Source organism: Electrophorus electricus, chromosome 12 (genome assembly GCF_013358815.1).
Source record: "Electrophorus electricus isolate fEleEle1 chromosome 12, fEleEle1.pri, whole genome shotgun sequence".
Classification (NCBI taxonomy): Eukaryota; Metazoa; Chordata; class Actinopteri; order Gymnotiformes; family Gymnotidae; genus Electrophorus; species Electrophorus electricus.
Window position 1 is genome coordinate 5,437,213 of NC_049546.1, and position 21,958 is coordinate 5,459,170.

At 48.3% G+C, this 21,958-nt stretch overlaps 1 protein-coding gene across 2 annotated transcripts in view; it reads left to right on the forward strand.

The window, feature by feature from the left end:
• The window catches only part of pcdh19 (protocadherin 19), a 48,293-nt gene that overhangs the window by 23,673 nt on the left and 2,662 nt on the right, over positions 1 to 21,958 (forward strand). For both annotated transcript variants that reach the window (XM_027014877.2, XM_027014878.2), the window contains exons 3-4: positions 4,633 to 4,691; positions 6,314 to 6,486. In XM_027014877.2, coding sequence (XP_026870678.2) covers positions 4,633 to 4,691; positions 6,314 to 6,486 — 232 coding nt within the window. The remainder of the gene's footprint in view (positions 1 to 4,632; positions 4,692 to 6,313; positions 6,487 to 21,958) is intronic.

Genomic DNA, 21,958 nt, shown 5'->3' on the forward strand with positions numbered 1-21,958 from the left:
ATTCTGGAAAGGAAGAGGAAATCTATAATCTAACAGATGGCAGTGGATCTATGGGAAATGCTATAATCGGAAGGGTTGGCAACCTAACACCGGGCTGAGGAGTGTTTCCACTCACCGTGCTGCTGAGAGGAGAGGAGCGCAATAAACCCAGCTCCTGGCAGGGGCCCGGCTCTGACCGGCAGAGGAAAACTAACAGCGTGGTGGCCGGTTGCCGGTGTCACGGGGGCCTGGCCAAGCCAGCGCTTGGGAGAGTGGCTTAGAGGTGACGAGTGTGCCTGTATAGGCATGACAAGAGAACTTTAGAGCATGAGAATGGGAGTGAAACACGGAGGAGGAGAGAAGGAGATGCTGAAGAAAAAAAGTGTTACAGAGAGGGAGTGTGAGAACTGGAATCTGGGAGAAGTGGCTGAATGTAGAAATGTAGTTTCATTGCACTGGGTGGTAGATGCAACACCCACCAGTCCAATTCACATAGTCAAACAAAACAAGAACAAAACACACACACACACACACACACACACACACACACACACACATACACACACACACCACACGCACACGCACGCATGCGCACACACACACGCACACACACACTCCTCTGCATCTCCACTGCAGCATTTCACCAGGAAGGATCAGTGCATCTCCTAAGCTTCCGTACCAAATCCAGCCTGAAGCCACACTGCGGTGCCGATGTTCTCCCGGCTACCCAGATCCCTGCAACCTGGCCATATTCTAAAGCGCCTGCCATTTCTAATTAGAGTCCTGCACTGGCTGCCTTGCCTTCACACTAATCCCTACTTGCTATGCTCCTCCAGTGAATGAGTGTCTAAACAACAGGCCTCATTATGTGTACCATTTCCCTTCCTGCTCTCTGGGGAACTGTGTGAATAAGCCCCAAGATGAGTCAAGAATGAGGCTCCAAATGAAGCGGTGAACACCAATCAGCTAGTAAAATGTGGAAATGGAATGGGTTTCCTTTAATTGAGGACCTTCACGCGTTTTCTCCCGTTCACCTCCCACCCCACCCATGCTCCTTTTGTTGTTGTTGTTGTTTTTTTTTTCTTTCCCCCACAAGTCATGCCGCATTTGGATTCTGGTGATGTGCGGGGCGGTCGGATTTTGGAAACCCCCACCCCGTCCCGTCTCTGCGGAGCGCCTCGCCACTGGACCTCGGAGAGAGCACCCGGAGCAAGCGGTGCCGGCTCATTTATTGTTCAGCACACGTTTTTATCTGCCTCCCGCTATTCCCACTATTAAAAATTTTACACAAGGCTTAAAAGTGATGCTAAGTGTTTTGCTCCCTGAAATGAATTAAAAGGAGATTTAATAGCTATTTTATCTATTGCAGTGAAAACAAGGAAGCGGGCTGATAATTAATAATTTGCCACAATAGTATACTGCTTCAATTATTTCTTAATTTTATGCATCCTTCCATGTGTAAATAAAAGTGAAATCGCACCAGTCGGCGTATCGGTTTCGGCAGCTATAATGTAGTACTCGCGGCTGAGGTGTGACAAGTGGGAATCTTTGGTTGTTTTTCCTCCTGCTGAGCGAGGAAGTCACAGGGCCGTGGCATGGGCCGCTCCCAGCTGCGTGCGCCACTCCAGGGCCGCAAGCAGAGAGCACCGTTGCGTCTGCACCGCTGAGCCGACTAACAAGCTACGAGGAGGGCAGATCAAATCGCGCCAGTGACTAAGTGGGAAGATTGCCCTCCCTCCCGGTTGGCCGAGTGCGAAGGCGGCGGAGGTGGGAGGCTGGTGGAGTGGAGGTGTCCATTCGTCGAGGGCTGAGACGTCACACACCACCCAGCGTAGGATGACGTCGCCTGCCAGAGCGGGGCCGTGCTGATCGTAACGACACATTTTAGAACCCGATTAAGAAACCATTTGCGGCGGACTGGCCGTAGTTTAAATGGCCCTCATCCTATGGCCTGAAACTCGACCTCCGGGAAAGAAATATTGACATGCCCTTCAATTCCACGGTGGTCAGTGGCAGAGGCACACAATGCATTTCTTTACAGGAAGCAGCTTCTAATGCACAGTGCTCTTCTCATGCGACTCCTCCAGCATGCGTGCACAAAGACATGCGCTACAGAAATGGACCTGGAATTCCTTACTCGTCCTCGAAAGTGAGCGCGCAGTAGCACTGCTATTGCATACGTGTGAGATTTTTGGAACTAATAGTTCAGTGCAAACCATGACCCATCAATACGGGTACATCAATTTGAGATATTGTCACATTTAAACGAGAATCCTGGATGTTAGAGATTCATGGACCTTAGAAGCTGTGGGTACCCTGTGGAGCCTAAAATTGGCTGCCTTGTGTCACCTGGTGCAGTAGCAATAACAAAAGTACAATTATAATTTCCTTTTTGAATATGGCAGGAGCTTTTATTTTGTTGCTCAAGTTATTGGTAAATTTGTACACTGTCCTTTTTAATGAAGTTTTCCCCTTGTTACACACTCCGTGGCTGTTCATGAGTCTGGCAGAGTACGGCTGCGTAGATGTAGAGGCCCCCGTAATGAGTTCTCCCAGGGACTTAAGTGGAGCACAGGTGGCAGGTTTGACCTAAAATACATCCTCCATACATATTTATACAGCGGCGTGTCCTGCAAGAGGACTGAAATAATTGCCTTTGCCAATTACTTTGATATTAATGGAGTGAAGCCGGACAGGAAGAAAAGAGGCAGGCACTGCCTCGCGACCCGCAGCAAGAACAAACAGCACGCTACGTGAGCGTCGCTAATACAGCGTTAATTAAAATGGCTTTTTACAAATGATCTCCTTGATAACAATGAGCAAAGATTTAATTAGGAAAGTATAGAGAAAAGAGATGAAATAATAAGGAAACGAGTAAAAGGCGGAACACCGGTGCTAACCTTCGGGTCCCGGGCAGCATCATCCGCAGACAAACATCAGTCCAAGGGGCCGGCCCGCCATCAGCTGTAATTAGAAATATCGCGGGCAATAGAGGGAATTAAAAAGGCACGCAGGTGAAGCCGTACACGATGCCCCAAGCCGGCGCCGGAGCGGTCTGAGGTAGACAGCAGAGAGATGATTAAGAGGATTGTTATGTATCAGCTCAGTTAGAGGCGTGGATGGGTGATTAGTGTTGTGTACAGTCGGAAACTTGGAACACGATTTGTCTTGCATTGCTTTGGCAGTCCTGAGCAGCAGCTGAGACGCTACGCATAAAGCAAATCATGCTTTTTTTTTCCCCCAGGCTTTAACGAGCTGGCACCATTTTCAAAAAGCACACAGAGTCACTGTGAGTTATTTGCAGGAGCTAAATGAAGCTCTCTACTGGTGAGGATTGAAGAGCATGACATTACACATCGAATGGCCCATCCTGTCAAGGATACACACTTTTCCTCATGCTTAAACAAATATAGCATTCTCATATACGGGTGGTGAACTCCTAACTGTTTTATTGAACGGACACAAGGATCAAGTGTGTGTATGTGTATGTGTGTGGGAGTGTCGTTATACTAAATTATGCTGAATCAATATTATGTTCTTCTCTGTGGTGACGATAGCTCATGTTTGTCTTTGAGAAGATGTTCTGAGCGGTGGGTTGAATGGTGTCTTAGCAAACTGCGGCTTGGCCTTCAGCATCTCTGCTGCCCTCCGTTCTCGTTTTGGGGAGTGGGTTTGTCACAGAGTGGCTACCGCCTACACGTCCTCACGGGAGGGGTCCTCAACTCTGGCAGTTTAAAGTGGGAGATGTTGCAGCCAGCAACGAAAGCCCCCGTGTCTGACCGCGCCCAGCGAGAGGCTATGTCATGCTCCCTCATACTGCTTCCCTCAGCTCCTGCCTTTTCTGCTTCAGCTGTGACATTCAAGGGTGACTCAAGATGAGCATCAAGTGAATCTTTCACCTGTTTATTGTGCCTCATCTCTCCTGTCGTCTCCTTCATTTTTACGCTCTGCTGCACCCCCGCCACCAGACCATCTCTTCCCCCCCGTCTTGCGTGCAAATTCTATAAATGCTCAAATAAAAAAATATAAAAAACCCCAAAAAAAACTGTTGACTGCTAGATGCCTTTGAACTCTGTTGCTCAATATAGGTCAGGGATCCAGCGTATGCAGATCATCGAAGCTTTTTCATCTATGAATGCAAAGTGTAAAAAAAACCCAAAATGGCACTCCCCTAATTTCTTTCCCATTAGATTTATTTATTTAATTTTTATATATTAACATCACTTCTGGAATAGAATGAAGGAAAAAAAAAAAATCATATATTTTAAAAATGCACAAAAAAGGCAAAGCGTTTCCTTTCCACTCTCATTCGTTCTCTCTCTCCCTCCCTCCGGTTCTCACACTCTCTGAGATGCACTGTCCTCCCTAATGACTCCATTTTGAAGAGTGTGGTCAAACTGAACATGGAGAAGAGAGGAGAGGGGGGAGTGGCCCCGCTGCAGCAATGCACACGCCGTGTGCTCCTAGAGGAGAAGAGAGCCTGTCTGTGAAAGCCAAGGCAGCTCACAGGGGTCTTTGTGCAAAATAACGTTTCTATCGAATGGCAATTAGCGGTAACATTATTTTGGTTGCTGTATGATTAAATGCATCTCTCTCTCTCTCTCTCTCTCTCTCTCTCTCTCTCTCTCTCTCTCTCTCCCCCTTTCTCTGTAGACGGAGAATTATTCCATTGACTCCAGTTATGTAAACAGCAGAGCGCATCTTATAAAAAGGTATGGTTTATTACTGATTTAGGATATCTCACATTTAATACTCTGTTGCATGTGCAAGTGATGCCATATTGTATTTATTAAATAACAAAAAAAGTACCTGGTGATTTAAAAGTAAGCTTTTCTATATATATAGAGAGAGAGAGAGAGCACAAGTTATTTCTTCATACGATTATGAATAAATATCGATTATGAATTCATACGATTATGAATGAATAAATGGACTATTCATAATGAACTATGGATACGCACATGCGTTTTGCATATTAGAGAATAAAAATGCAGCCTAAATTGCAGCTCGGATCATTTAACTACACAGATGTCCAAACTAATCAGCCAGAAGAATCTTAGGGAATGTTAAGCTTGCTTGAGGCTAGAAGGTCAGTGGGTGCTGGCTCTTTGCTCACAGGCAGGCCTTTGTATGGCTGTAGAGATAAGAAGGGAGCTAACAGAGACAATATTATTTCCAATTGTGCAAAGAATCAAGGCTGAAGAATGGACTCGTTGTCCTGGGCAGACTTGATCAGCATTTCTGGGTCCACCTGATGCTGACTGGTGACAGACGGAGAGGCCTGGCACAACTTCCATAATGAAAGTCCCCTCATTAGCCCAAGGTTTAGCAGCCATGGGCCATGTGATGGGATCATAGTTCCCCTCTTACCTGGAGCTAGGAAACTTTCCAGCTCAGCCAGGCAAGAGGCGCACCCACCTATTTAAAACCCATTATGACAATTTTGTCTCCAGTAGGAGAAAAAGGAAAAAAACAAAACAAAACAAAACAAAACAAAAAAACGCTGTGCTTACCTAAATACATAAAGACTATTCGAGTATGGGCTCTGCGGCACACTACGGAAAAAAAAAAAAGTCCTCAGGGGCCCTGCAGACTGGGACAGGTGCAATTAGACTGATAAAATCAGAGTGTGCAGTAGAGCCAGTGCAGTGGCTGCCTGGGCAGCCTAGTAGAGAAGCAGTCTGCCTCGCTCACCTGCCTCGGAGCGGACGCGCCACTTGTTTGTGTGTGTGTTCGTACACACTCATTTCCATTCCTCTGCCCTGCATGTGAATCAGAGTATGTTCCAGTGGGCCAGCTATTAAATGAGGGGAAATAAGGCTTGTGCACTGCAGCTGGCGATGGCCAACTTCTTTTTTTTTTCTCCGTTCTCCCTACTCCTCATCTCACTTTCTTGTCTCTGGATATTAGCTCCGGACTAAAAAAGCGCAACATTTGCCCACAGCCCCTCAGGCTGAGCCTTCCAGCCGGTTTTGTCACGAACACAGGCTTCTTCAAAGGGAGTGAAAGGCGGTTTAGGAAAGGCAGCTCACGTTTCTACCTTTTCCTAAGTTCAGCAGATCCATGGCTGCTTCTTCCCAAGTAGAGCTGTCGTACTAATAACTCCGAATCCTTTCAGCAGCTGATCGGCAGAGAAGGGCCGAAACGGCCAGCCTGTCCCAGAGCTGGAACGCAGGGCCAGGCGAGGCGCTCCGTCCGTCAGCACTGAAAGGCTTTAGATGGCTCCGAAGCGTACAGCATGGCAGGGCACAGAACATGACGAGGGGTGGGAGATTCGGGGCGCGAGAGGGGCCAGACAGTAAAGCGTCGTGCTTCTCTCTCGCTCTCTCCGCAGCACGTCCACCTTCAAGGACATGGAGGGGAACAGCCTGAAGGACAGCGGGCACGAGGAGAGCGACCAGACGGACAGTGAGCACGATGTGCAGAGGGGCCACTACGCAGACACGGCTGTCAACGACGTGCTAAACATGACCGTGCCTCCCAACAGCTGCCAGTTGCCAGAGCAAGGTAAGAGAAAGCGAGCGAGAGAGAGTGAACGAGAGAGAGAGAGAGAGAATGGGACAAGGAAAAAAGAGTGTAAGAAGAAGGAAGCTCTTCAGTACAAGCACACCCCATTATCGGTCAATTACACCAGGGCTAGATCAGGCCAAGATGAGCGCGGGCTGAGTCCCGGCTGGGTTTTGAAGCTCCGCCGGTAATGTAGCGGAAGCATTCGCTGTCCCGGGCACTCTTTGATACGGCTTCAGTGAACAGTACTGACGGACGGGAGCTGTGTCGGCAGTCGACGGCGACAGCCCCGCACCTGCCTGAGTGGCATGCAATTAGGCTGACAAAGGTTGGAGGTTGGGAATCTACATATTGCAGGCCCTCATGAATTATTGAAATGGCTCATTTAGCAGGGAATTAATGTTGATGTGTCTTTTTTGACTCCCATTTATGGAGACATCCGGTTGGCTGGCAGGAGTCAGCAAGAGGTCATGTTCGCGCTCAGCTTCTGCCATGCACTCCATCACAGCTTAGAGAGTGATGAGGAGTGGCACTGCAGAGAGGGGGGTTAGACAAAAGGCGGGATTCTGAGCTGTTTTTTTATTGGACTGCTTTGTCACATCATGCTAAACACGCCTTTGATCTCTGATATGTAAAATTGACCGAATGCCTGCCATGGCTTCTGGGGAAAATTGCATGTATATATATATATATATATATATATATGAAATTAGTCTGCCTGTCTGTGACGGGCAGAGAGAACTGAGCGCTCGCTTCAGAGGAGGCGATCAGAGTTGAAAATGTTTAGAGGCAGTTGGGCTCATTAAAACCCGTATAGCCGCATACAAGCTGCATCCTGCCTGGCTGTGTCCTGACTCCTGCCTGCCTTCGGCATTCACTGCCATTACGTTACTGACTTGCCTGGCGGGGGGCAGGGAGTCTAATGAGAGAGAAATGAAGAAGAGAGGCTATTACTACAAAAACAGAATGGATACAAATTTATTTACAAAATTGTTTTTTTTTTTTTTTGTTTTTTTTTTTCTTACTCCCCCAAACCAACCAGATCCTGAGTTCATGTGGAACTGGCATTAGGACTAATTAGACTCGTGCTTGCATCCGATCAGATGCCCTATGGTTTATTCTAACTGGCTAATTAACCAGTCTTTATCCAGATGAATCGTAGGATGGGTGGCTACCTGGCAACCGCACTGTATGTGAATGTGCTGGATGGATCATCAGATTGGTTTTATTAGCCTTGCCGAGGTGGCTGCTGTCGGAGGGCTCTGTGGAGGCTGCGAGAAACAATCACCAGGCTCCGGGTTGCCATGGCGGAGGGCTCCTTGCGAACCCTCTACCAGCTCGCTGCCAATAATGAAGTATAATTACTCAGACCGCAGCTATTGGTTACTAGCCTTAATTATTTCTCAGGCACACAAAGGCAGCTGCGGTTCCTAAGAACCACACTTTCACATGCCTTCTAGGCCTCGGCTTGCGTAATTGGACATGTTAGAGAAACGCGTATCAGGAATATTACACATACGCCGTCAAAATCACCAGTGTTTGACTCTAATAGTGCCTAATTGAATCTCAGCACTCACTGTAAGAGTTAATTTGATAATGGAGATGCTGTGGTAGGGATGAGGCGCTACCAGTATGGCAGTTTTTTCCTGACAGCCCAGCTCCAATCTGTCTCAGCCAGACGGATGTGCCAAATGCACAAATAAAGAGCAAACAGTGGCCAGAGAGCGACTCTTTCAACACCACTCACCTCTGATGGCCATTGGCATTAGAGGGTGACAAATAACAGCTCCTAATGGAATCTGGAGCCATATTTTCTTTCATTCTCTCCTCCAGCTCTAAGAGTCTTAATGATCTTCCCCAAAATGACCTCATTTGAGTCGGCTCTCACATTGTCTTTAAAGCGTCTTGATGGCAGTGCGTGGACAGCAGTAATGAGACCAGGGAATAATTAAATGAACTGGCCAAGATGCATTTGCATATGCAGAAATGCGTCGACATCGGAAATGGATTTTCATTCCATTACAATGTCAGTGGCTTCACCACATTGCCAAAGTGATGGCGTCGCTAGCACATCGACTGCAATGGTACGAAAAACAATCAGATCTTTCAGAACCCTGGACGAGGCTGTTCCCCAAGCCTCCACAGAACAATTTAGTTAAGAGCACCATTACTCCCGTACTTACTGCCCATTTTACCACATTTGGCTGTGTTAAAAGAAGTGTGTAAAGCCAGTATCAGAGACATGTATTTGACACTATTGGAACAATAAATTTAGACAAGTCAATTGGATTCAAAGAGGCAGTACCAGCCCGGGCTGGAGTGAAAATGCAAACACAGACACAACCGCTCACACAACACACAACCGCTCACACAACACACAACCGCTCATACAACACGCAACCGCTCATACAACACGCAACCGCTCACACAACACACAACCGCTCACACAACGCACAACTGCTCACACAACGCACAACCGCTCATACAACGCACAACCGCTCACACAACACACAACCGCTCACACAACGCACAACCGCTCACACAACACACAACCGCTCACACACCGCACAACCGCTCACACAACGCATAACTGCTCAGACAACGCACAACCGCTCACACAACACATAACCGCTCGCACAACACATAACTGCTCACACAACACATAACCGCTCACACAACGCACAACCGCTCACACAACGCACAACCGCTCACACAACACATAACCGCTCACACAACGCACAACCGCTCACACAACACATAACTGCTCACACAACACATAACTGCTCACACAACACATAGCTGCTCACAGAATACATGACTGCTCAGCCATTTCACTGCATCTGATCTGCAGTTTGCCTTTTCTGATGGAGTGAAACAGGTTTAAGCAGCAATTGCCAAAGGACACAAAGAGATACTCTGGATACAAAGCAACTCTTTTGTTTTGTTTTTTTTTCTTTTTTGTTGCTTTTGTTTTATGTTTTCGTTCACCCCCTCCATTTCTTTCGTACCTTCAGGAAACAGGCAGGAAAGAAAGGATTGTAAACCCCCCCACCCCAGTTCCTTGGGGGGTTCTCTGCTGTGTGAATGTTTACTGTTCTCACAAGTCTGCATGGAAGGTAGCACTGGCACTTGGGAGGCAGCGCTACCTCCGATTTAAGACGTCCTCCCCTCCTCCCACCATTGTCAAATGAGTGTGGGAATGGCTTGCATTGGGGAGGGGTGGGAGCTTGCCTGCCCCATAGTCTCTAAACACAAAGCACTTCCTCGGAAACCTGTGTTTATTCACATTGATTCTATTACTGGTCCCTCTGCCTCGCTCCTTTGGCCAGTGGGATACACTCTGCAGCTTATAGAGGCACGTGCTGCACATGCTGCCTCTGCCTCTAATTGTGGGGGGGTGCCATCGTCCTTCTTGGTCCGGGTGCGGGCGAGGCAAAGGTGCGGGTCAACGACAGGCTGCGTTGCAGCTGCGCCAGGGCTGCGCCGGCAGCGGGGCAGCTTTCAATGCTGCCCGTTCGGAAAGGAGCGTCTAGCGGCGGAGATAAAATGTGATGAATGGGGGACAGCATGGATAAGGGAGAGGATTCAGTCTGCCCATCCTCTGTGTTTAAAGCCTGCATGTGTTGAATTATACATCATGGCAGCCATAAGAGACTCCCTGGAGGAGCATGGCTATAATGGAGGATGAGGGCTGCCTGTGCTGCAGTGTTTGCTCCTCAGATCTTTGCAGAACAAGCTGAATGGCAACAGCACGGCAGTTTTACACATTGCTTAAGCACTGACTTTGCTGCTTCAAGTCAGGTCCATGGAGTCTGGTTGAAGGCTATTTGTAGCACCCAGCAGACACCAAATCAAGAGTCCTCTCTCTAACTGTCTCTCTCTCTCTCTCTCTCTCTCTCTCTCTCTCTCTCTCTCTCTCTCTCTCTCTCGCTGGCTCCCTCCCTCTGTGAATACCCCGAGGTGTTTTGGCTGCTCGGTCTGCAGCTGCATGTCCCGTGCATGTTCCACTCAGGGCATCCCCTGTCCTGGCAGCCTTTTATTCATAAATCTCCCTGTCCCTGTGGGTGTGTATGTCCCCCTCTACCCCAGGACTGCGTGCCACCACTCCGTACTCAGCACACTAGCAGGGAACCGTGGCTCCTAATTGATTTCAAGTCTCGCCGCCTTTCCCCGAACCCCCTAAACCCCATGTTGAAGACGTACCCCAGATCCATGTTGAAGACGTACCCCAGATTCATGTTGAAGACGTACCCCAGATCCATGTGGAAGACGTACCCAGATTCATGTTGAAGACGTACCCCAGATCCATGTTGAAGACGTACCCCAGATCCATATTGAAGACGTCCCCCAGATTCATGTTGTAGACATACCCCAGATCCATGTTGAAGACGTACCCCAGATTCAACACGAAGGATGTTTTTTCATTTGCAGCCCTCTGATCACCTAATGAAAACAGTGGCACATGTCAGAATCAAGAGCACAATGGTGTAGACGGTTGTGCTGACAACCTGCTCCCCTCCATGAGGAGGCACAGAAAAACGGATAAAAAATGAAGATGACTGAGATAGATAGACAGACAGACAGACAGACAGACAGACAGGCAGACAGACAGACAGACAGACAGACAGACAGACAGACAGACAGACAGATAGATAGATAGATAGATAGATAGATAGATAGAGAAAGTATTTATCACCGGCTTATGAAATGTTCTTCTTTTTTCTGCTCCTACCCACATCTCCACAAGTACATCTTGGCCACAGACTTTCTCTCAAACAAATATTAATGTATCAAGCATCGAAGGGTCATTCAAACTTGATGGAAGACCATGTGTTTGCATATTTTAAACTGCAAACGCTATACAAATTGATGAAGATTTATGCTCACTTCATTGCGTTTCTGAAGTCAGTGAAGAAACAGACAAAATGGAGGTTTTTAATCTTTTTTCTTCCTATGCATCACTTAAAACAAGCCCGACCTGCCCAACTCCACCTCTTGCCTGAAAGGCCCAGGTCTAATCAGCTCAAGAGTGCTGCATATCTTCCCTGCACTTGTTATGGATTGAACATATCGAGGGGGGGCAGTTCATTATTTTCCAGGGTCGGCAATGAGGCTGATGTATCTCATTGCAAACCTTCAGCTGACAGCTCATTTTCCAGACAATCCTAGCTTCCAGCCGCACTGAGACTGAGACAGAGTGAGGGAGGGAGGGAGGGAGAAAGAAAGAGAGAGGGAAATCAAGAAAGCGAAGAGAGGTAGATAGAAGGGGAAGCGGCCCCCCACCCCATTGCTTATTCATGACGGCCGTCTGCGGAAGACGTGTTAATAATCACCCCAGAAACCAGGCGATATCACAACCATTTGTCGAACACGTATGTAGCGGCGCATGATGCAGCCGCCGAACGGGGCGGGCGCGGCGGCTGCAGCTCTCGTCCGGGGCCGCCCGCACAGCGTCGGCGTCGGTGAGGCAATGCCGTGCGGGCTGACGGTTGCCGCGAGAAAGTACCGTTGCTCCTCAATTTAAAGTCAATTTACGAGGTAGCAAGAGAGAGAATGAGAGCGAGAGTGTGTGTGTGTGTGTGTGTGTTTAACGCTTAATGAGAGCGAGCGAAGACGAGAGAGGCAGAGAGATATAGATGGAGCCATGGATAGAGAGTGATGCACGAGGAAAAGACAGGAGGAGGGGCACTACTAAAGTGGGAACGTCCTGATTGATTACAACTACGGCAAGTGTCTCTGTCGTGCTGGAGATCGCCTCTCACGCAGTACTGCACACACACCCAGCCACAGGTAACACGCCACAGGGGCAATTCTGTCTCCAGGGCTGGAGAGGTAGAACGAGCTTCTCTGCAGCCCCAGCTAACCAGAACATAACTAATAGAAAGGTGAAACGAAGCCAGTCTCTGTGGATAACTGTTGGACACTCTCTACACATAATGGGCTCTTTGTAACTGGACACCCCTCATCATGGTAGAACAAGCCTTAGCCTGCATGCTCCTGATATCAGCCCTCTCTGCTTTTAGTTTTCTATTCAAGCACGCGAGTCATTAAATAGAACTGGCATGCTGAGGTGTTTGGGGGCAGGGGGGGGTAGTAGCTGTGGTGCTGATGGAGGAGTTAGTGGTGGCGGTTGGAGGGAGCTCCATCAGCACCAGTGCCGCACTGGTACGGGACGCTTGATCCGGGCTTGCGAGCCAAAACCCGGGAGGCGGAGCACGGAAGAAACGTGGACGCATGCAAGGAATGCATTCAAACACACACCTACGCACACCGCAAAGACACGCTAAGCTGCTCTGCACATGATGTTCTTGGCAAAGGATGTCTATTTATTGTGATGCTGGTGGTGGTGTGGGGTTTGTTTTGTTTTTTTGGTCGTTCACCATTTTAGCTTTCTCTTTGAAGGCAGATGATTATACATACACTCTGAACTATTTAGGGCAGGGGAAGAAACAGTCTGTCTACTGACAAGTAGATTGTAGACTGCAGTCTCCTGTCGGAAACACAGAGACGTTTATTGCGATTGGGGAAGAGAAAGGCAGCAAGAGATGGGGAGAATGAGCGGTGCTCCACCAGTACGCCGCTGCGTCTGTCTCTTTTAACCTCTTCCAGATAAATGCATATTTTGCTCGTCCTATTACATAGGAGCTCTTCACTCAGAGAGGGGAAAAAATACATCTTTTATCAGCACCCCCCTTTCCCACTCCCCCGTCTCTAACATCTCTTACTGGTGCGCTTCCAGTTTTTCTTAGGCGCGGCACTTTGATATCTCCAAGAGTTTCTCCGCTCAGTGCCAGCCCATGTGAAGCTGTTGCCATAAAATAATAGCTCCTCCTTTCTGAAATTATTACAGCCATAAACTTAAGTTTACTGCCCTGGCCCGCCGGTCTTTCCACGCCCTACTACGCTCATGCATATTCATCCTTCATTACTTTAAAATGTTAAATCTCCATTAAAACCCTGTGGAACATAAACCGTACACATGTATAAGTCAGACGATGTCAAATCCAGCAAGTGTAATAGAGGTCTGTGGGCCAAACATGTTTTACGAACAGGGAAATGGTGGGGGGCATACACATGCACCAGTCAGCCACTGATCACTGCCACCATGCCTCAACTTTCTCAGCTCTCAGCTCAGGGCTCAGCAGGTTCAAATGTAGCATTTTTTGCAAAGCCTGCCACAAAAAAAAAAAAAAAAAAAAAAAAAAAAAATCCCCAAAGAAAATCTTCCATAAAACTTGATTTAACTCAGTTTCTCTTCCAGATAACTCCAGTCATGCCAAATTATGACCTATTGATGAAAGATTACAGAAAAGGCGGAGAGTGAGTGTTGCCATGGACGACAGGAACCCCCTGCCTGGTTTGCCGAAAGGCCTCTGTGAGGAGCGCAGATAAGTTCGCCCTGTTTATGACTAAGCCCCAATCTCACTTCATGTGCAGACCTTTATGTGCAAATGTCCTCCACAGTAAACTCTCTGCTGAGTTTACACAACCTTTCCCCTGTGAAAGGAGCAGGCTGCTGGTGCATTCCGAACATGCCACTGGAATGGGTTCCTCTTTTTTTTTTTTGCCTCCGTGGTTCCTCTTTTTTTTTTTTTTTCTATTTTCTGTTTTCAATGCTTCTGATAGAAAACACTGAACTCAAACATTCCTCCGGGTAGTTGTTTAACCTTCTTGTTTTTAGCCCTTTGCCTTCGAGCTAAGAAAATAAACAAAAAACAGAGGATGAAAGAATAAAAGTAATGCGGGAATGCTGGCTGTTAAGTTTAATGGTAGAGAGGAAGACCTCAACTTCTTTATTTTTTTTAGATACATCCCTTATTAGAGCAGACAGCAATGGCCTTTCTCAGTGTGGGTGGGGTGGGATGATCAACCATCTTACGGGCCTCAGTGGCCTGAGACCTTTTGATCTTGTCATGCCAAAGAATACACAACACAATAATGAAAACTTCATGTTCTTTCTTCGTTCAGCTCAAGGTAACATCACGGAAGATGTAAAGGAGGAAATCTAATGAATCTCAATCTCAGTCTTAGCTGACACTGATGTAATTTAAAATTGACAATAGACGCATGATCTAATTTCCTGCCATGTGAGATTATAAGATCTTGTGACATGAGTGTTCTTAGCAGTGTCTTGTTCTTCTTATAGGTTTGTGCTTTTCACTACACACACACACACACACACACACACACACACACGCATTTCCTCCTGGACAGGCAGGAAATGGCCTGTAAAGTCAGAACACACCCACCCTGCAGGTCTAACCCTGTTTCTACAGTAGGGTTAAAATGGTGGCAGCTGCCTCCCAAACATGGAGGAGGATCCCTCTCCTCTACCCTGGTCTCACTCTCCCACCGCAAATAAGTGTGTTTCAGGTCACATCCCGGCGCGTGTTCCACAGTTGGGAAATGTAGTTACTGTGTGCGACGTGTGAGCCCACCCGGCCCTCTACCACCCCCTGCCACCCGTCTACCTCCACCCACCAAACTCAGGCTGTCTGACCCCACCTGGTCCCTCCCGCTAACGCCATTAGTCTCAAACCCCATCTGCGGTGCACGATACGTGCCGTGGCACATTCTCCCATAGCCCTTTCGCCCATCCCCCGCACCGCTGTGCCCTGAAGCTCAGCTGGCAACAGAATGAGGGCACAGGCAAGCTCGGGCTCTGATATGGATGGAGGACACCAGAAGGGATCTGCCGCATGGCTCCTTCACTAACGATCGATGCCCGGACGCTCGGAAAACCTGCACGCCTTTGGGGGGGTGTTAAGAGCGGCCTTTGTAGAGTGTGGCTGGGACTAATTGAATGCGAGAGCCACTGCCGTTTCAGCTGCGGCTCCCTCCCCCTATGAATATTCATTCGGAGTCGGGCCCCCGCTGGGGCCCGACTCCGCATAGGAAGCAGACAGTCTGGAGCTTGAGTGTGATGCCCTGCATAGAAAGGGAAGGGCCTCCATTAAAATGCTTTCTGCATGCATGGGCAATGCAGTAAAAGGGGAAAGAAATAAATACAACAGGCATTGTTCTATTTGCCTGCATTTCTAGTTGGAGTGAAAAAAAAACCCCACCCCAAAATAAATAAATTAAGAGGAAGGAGATATGGAAAATGAGGGAGAGGGAAAGGGTGAGCGAGAGAGCGAGAGAGAGAAAGAGATAATAGGCTGGCTCAAGAAGCGAGATAAAACAGAATTTAAAAGATGTGGCGAGGATGGCCCAGGCCGAACATGCCTGAATGAGAAGGTACATTGCATTAATTATGTAACACAGTCTACGCAGGCAGGGCCCCGTGCACGTGTCTCTGAGGGAGCAGCAGTCTGGAGATGTTAGTATTCCACTGAAGTGTTTGTGGCGCAGCTGCCGAGTGGAAGGAGCATTGATTTCAGCCGCTGTGACTCCAGCACATACAGGTGGGTTTAGATCAGGAACTTGGGCATTGACTTCAAAACCCAAGTTGGCTATGACTTCATCACATAGTTTAACCTGTCATCACTATTATGACTGATGTACAGGACTTTTTAAACCGCTACGGTAAACACTGTACTGGAGACAGGAGCAAGCAGGGCACATTGAATGTAATGCGCAGTAAGGAATGATGACAATAGATACTGGTTTATTCCTGCTAGACAGATACTGTTTATACTGTTGGTTTAGAAAAATGCTCTACACTTGTCCTATTAGCGTCACACGTTAGTTCCTTTGGCTGAAACAGTTCATATGTAATAATCTGTAATATGAGGTGGGAGGTCAGAGAAAAGACCCGGAGAGTGAAAATAAGATGAATCACACAGGCCTCCGTTCGGGCTCGTAGTTTTGCCGTGGCTCTCCCAAAGCCACTCACATTCACTCAGCTGAATCCTGGCGGCCTGCATAACAGCCAGAAGCTGGAAGACGGGAGGCTCTCTCAGAGGCTTGCTTTTAACGATGGCTGCAGCCCTGGAGAATTCGCCGGAGGTCCGGCGACTACGGCGGCGCGCTCCTTGCAGATCGCTTCATCTTCGGCAGCCAGGCCAGCCCGCCCCACCCCCTCGAGCCCCAAAGCTCAGCTCGTCCCCTTCGCAAATGTAATTTACCAACTGCTTTTGTCCCTCTGCCTCCTCTCAGGCTCAAGGGTTCCCGAGCAAATTAGCTACATAGCTCGGTCAGGCTTAAACACAGAATGCGCCGTTTGTCACAGTGTATTTAAAGATGTCCTCCACAACCAATTCCTCAGACAGAAAAAAGAAAAAAAACAAAAAACAAAACCCCATCCGCATGTGTGATGTCAAGGCCGCTGGCTTTGTGCGTTAGGTTAATTTGAGGTCCACCTTCAGAAAGAGGACTCTGGGCTTGAGTACTACTACAATGGCTCCTTCTGTGCCCGTCCCCGTCTAATGGGGGAGTCTGCAGTTTCCGACAGTCTGCGGAGACAACATTGACATAAATCTTCTCCGTGTCAGCATCTTTTATTTAACCCCCTTTCTTTGGCGGCTTCCGGGAGGTTGGCCTGCTTGCCCTCCCTGTCTGGCCAGCGCTCAGAGTGCTGTGAAGGCCAGCTCGGCGCGGGGCAGGGCTGTGTTGTCCGTGGGAGGGAGGACAGGGTGGATCCCAGCCGTCCCGCTCACAGTAGTGCTGGAGCACGCGGCCTTCCTGGCCTCGTTCTCGGATCCGGAGAGCAGACGCGCCCTCTCCGAACCCTTGTGCCCCTGTGTGCTGGTCACGCTCACATTTCAGCAGCTTGCAGCAGCGAGGGGGAAGGAAACTGTCTGAGGAAAATGTGGTGAGGCCTGGTAAATTGCACTCGACAGACTTGGTCTCCTTGATTAGATGTATTCCGAGTAGCTTAAATCGTGTTGTGTGTGAATTCAATTGTAGGACATATATTCTTGCCAGAGGCAGCTACAGTAGCTTATGTCATAGCACTGGGGTATGGAAAGGTGCCATTTGTGAAGTACGACGTTTGTCCTCACAGCAAGTGGCATTCGAGAAGTTCGTCGGCTTGCCTCCCCCTTATAAGCTGCTCATTCTGGCAGTAAAGTGGTTTGTAAAACAGTGTGCCGCAAACTCACTTTTTTCTTGGGTCCCACTCTTCAAAGTTACACAGCTGTTGCGCAGATGCTTTTTGTGCCACTCAAAGCCACCGCGTTGTTTGTCAGGAATTCAGCCTTTAACTGAAGACCAGCCAGTCAAGACGTCCACACGTGACTGAAAAGAGCAGCGGGGTACTGGGCAGTGGAGAAACGCACACTGCATTAAGCCTGGTTTAGTGGCAGCATTTTTCGTTCCCTTATGAAAGCAATAGCCATGGATTGGACTGCAAATAGCGCTACACTGTAAATAAATAATTAACAACTAACCAGCACAATTCTAAGTTAAACTGCCGGGGTGTGTTAAGCTTTTAAGAGTCTGCGCTGCGGCTTTGCAGAGCATACCGGCTGTTGGTCGGAGCAGACGCTGATTCACTGCCTGATAAATTGACTGGTGCTGATGCTAAGACATGGAGTGAGGCTGGTTCTCCAGCTTCGCTGGCCATGCAACAGCCTGAGCAGAGCCGCGCAAGGAGCGTAATGGCCTCAATAATTAATACTGGAGCGCGTAGCGAGGAGAGGCAGGAGACTGAGGTCATTCAGCGAGGAGGGGAGCGGGAGATGTACAGGCATGGGAAGGGGACAGTCTAGCAGCGAGGGGAGAGGGGGAGAGAAGAGGGGGAGGGGTGGACTTGGCGGAGGCTGCTCTAGATGTCGAGGCCCCCGTGCCGAGATCCGCTTCTGCTGCTCGGCGACCCCCCCCCCCCCCCCCACTGTTTGTAAAAACGAGATCATCACACTCCATCTTGCGGTCCCGCAGGGCCCGGGGCTTGCGGCTGATTTATAGCTCGCCGAGTGAAAAGCCTGGCTCGGATGACAGCGGTACTCGGACTCTCCCTCATGGGAAGCACCCGGCGGCTGCTCGGCCCGTCTTGGCCCGCCGTACTGCGGCCGCTGAACGGGCTCGGAGTGGAGACGGGGATCCAGACGTGACCCTAGGTCCCCATAGTGTGAGCAAAGCCCCATATGTGCTCGCCAGGCCTTGACCCAACCCCTCCCCACAACTCGCCGTCGATCACGGCCCCTTACAAAGTCGCCGGTGTCATTAGTGGCGGTTACTTTCAAAGCATTCTGTTGCTATCTAGATCAAATGGAATGCAATCGCTTGGGCGGGCAAATGAATATGGGCAATTGGAAAGCAACAGGAATTACTGTCTCATGTGCACAAAAGTCACTCAAAGCCATGAGTGGGTGGGGTCCGGAGCTCCCACAAAAATAGGCATCTCCACGGCTGACCTGTGCCAGGCTGTCTCTAAAGAGGTCAGGCGGATTAATGCAGCTCCGGTTACCCGTCAAATTCCACCACCTTGCGCAGCCCTGAACGGAGAATGAAATAATGCATAGTAACAGACCCAATGGTAGTGCTCCCACTCCCAGGACTAATTATTCCACACAGATTCATTGTTTTATGAACTGGGTGAAAAGAAGCAGGGCAGGTAAAGGGCAGAGACATGGTGCAGGAACACTGGAAAAGGAGGATCTCTGGAAAAACAAATTAGTCAAATTAGTCCAAACGTTAAATATTGAATGGGATGAAAATTGGGCTGTGGTATGTTGAAGTTAATTTTTCAGTGTTTACTACCTCTACATCTTTACTACAGAACACTGCACTTACAAGGTCCTCTGCAGACTACATATGCCTACATTTATATAAAATAATCGAAATGAATATGCTTGTGCAACGTGTTTGTTTACATACTTTTGCTTGTGTATTTTGTGAGCCTTTTTTTTTTCCTTGGCCTGTTCTTGAAAATGCTGTTTTACCTGTTGTTTTCAAAGGCCATGTGTGGTTCTCTGGTTGTAATAACACCCCCAGCTACAGTTCCATGTACTTGCGGGCGCGTGTGTGTGTGTGTGTGTCCACGCCGCCGTCCTCTGCAGACCGGTCGAGAATCAGCTGGGCAGCGGCTCAGTGGTCCTCTTGCAGGATTACATCAGCGCGGCGACCTCCAGCTCTCACCTCATATTTTTGGAGGAAAAACGAGACGTGTTCTCCAAGCAGGAACACATTAGCTGCCAAACAAGATGAAAAGTCTGGCAGCGTCTCAAAAGAGGGTTGGAAGGTTTTCTCCAAATGAAAACCCATTCTGTTCATGTTTTGGGATCTGAGGACCAGCCTCCCCCAGATTTATTTCATTTAGCCACATTTATGACAACAAATAACATCATCACAGTTGAACAAAAAAAAAATCCCCTCTTGGAGGCACCATTAGGGGTGGAGCATGCAGGGGTGAAGTGGGGAGAGGAGAATGGCTCCTCTCTGCTCCCTGCTCTCGCCGTTCAGCGGCTGTGACCCTAGGTCCCCACGTTGAAGGAAAGGGGGCTGAAGCCACTGCCCGAGGCTTATTTTCGGCTCGGGATGAATACGTGAGAGGGGGGCCAATCTGACGGCAAACAGGTGGGCTTTGCTCCCACCGCCGAAGGAAACGGATGTTATTCTAGGTAACTACAAGCTGAAAACATGGCAGGCTGTATCGGGAGGGTTTGGCTGCAGCATTTGAAGTGGTGATATTTATTATTCTCAGCCTCGGCATATCTGTGCATCTGGGTATACATATTTCAGGGTTTCCAAAGCCAGGGCAAGTTTTTCATCTTCCCAACTTCGGAATTAGACCACAGCAGTTCCGATTTGTCAGCAGGACTGTGGGACTTGGATGCTTGTGTGTGTGGTTTTTTTTGGGGTTTTTTTTTAATTATTACTATTATTGTTATGCTTTTTTGTTGTTATGCTGTTTTGCGAGTCAACTTTATTTCTGTTTCAAATGTGGAACAGTGAAAAATGCCGGCGCTCCCACCTCCCACCCACTGCCAAGGTAGTAATTAATAGGTATTAAATTGTAGATAGGAAATGTTCCCCCTGACATATGGCTCTGGACTGTACTTTAAGGCTTTTCCTGTAACTGATTGGCAAGCTTATTTTGCTGATGAATTTCAATCCATGTCCTCGGTGTGGGTGTGTGAGAGAAAGGTTTGCTCCGGTCTGCATTCAACTCATTCTGGCTTGACTTGGAGATCAGCTGCATTGAGCGTTTAATTGCTTCATTTGTTGGCATTATGCTTCCATCTTTCAGCGATAGGAAGAGCTTCAGTTTCGTCAGGGGTCGACAGGCTGTCGTGTTCTATTGGCGTTTGTTATGTGGTTAGTGCAGACCTTTGAGAGAAACATCTGTGAGTTGTGAGGATGGAGCAGTGGCAGGATGCGAGGGGGGGGTGCGTTCTGCTTTCAGAACGAAGTCATTTCCAACCGAATCGCTCCCCAGGAGACCCCCCAAAGAACCGTGGGGGGGGGGAAGAAAAGTTCAGTGCACGAACATGTCCTTCCTCTTATAAAGGAAAGTAATTTGTAAATGGGACTTTTATTGTGCCCCAGTCATTCATGAGGTAAAAGCGATTTGAATCTTTTAAAGAACCACACATGGATGTACAGGATGCGGATAAATCCATGCCTCCCCTGAGCTTATTCATTTGAGAGTAACATCTTGGGCTATGGTAGGTGTGCTAGCTAGTCTTTGTCACTGTATGTATGGATAATGCTGAGGCTCACCCTTGTTGCTATGGTGATAACATTGACTTTTGGCGATGAAAAGCCCTTTCAAGCAGTGGACTTGTGTGTGTTCACAGGGCCTGGTAATTATGAGCTAAATTTGAGCCACTTGAGCCAACCTTGGTCGATTTAGAACTCTGCTTTCCGTTCCATTTTAATTCCTACATTCTGCCTACTGCCCGACTTGGACTGCAGTCAAAAAAATGGCAGTGATGTACAACACCAACTTGCCCACAACATCAGTCATTCGTCCATCAATCAATATCATCAGATCATATTTAAAGGGAGACCGCTTCAGCAGTCTTGGCCCTGGAATGCAGTTCTCCAATCTTTAAATATTGATTTAGAGCCCAAAGCAGAGGTGCTCCTCCGAGTGCAGCAAGAGAAGGAGAAACAGATAATTAGTAATTTTAATTGGGTGATCTGTCAAGCTGGGAACACCAGATGTAAGCACACACTGGGGTCGATGGAAATCCTTGACACAATTCCATGACTGTCACCTTCGGCTACTGGAATCTAGCAGGCCCCCAGCCCTTTGGTGGATTTGTAAAGGGAGGTCTTAGGAAGTCTTGCACCTGACATCTGTGTGCCAATCCTTCTCTTAAATGTGACCTATAGCAGTAAAAGGTGTCAGTGGCCAAGCCTTCCATTCCATGAACGGATGGTAATCTATGCACTGTTAGTAAGTATTACAAAGCTTTTTGCCCTCAAACCAATTTCACTGGTTTAAAGCAGTTGAGTGAGCTTTTAAATACTGCAGTATATTTGCAGATGGCATTTGAGAATGCTCGTGTTATGCAAACACCATTTATCCACACCCACCACCCACTTTATTGGAAATACATACCCTGCACCTATACTCACTGGT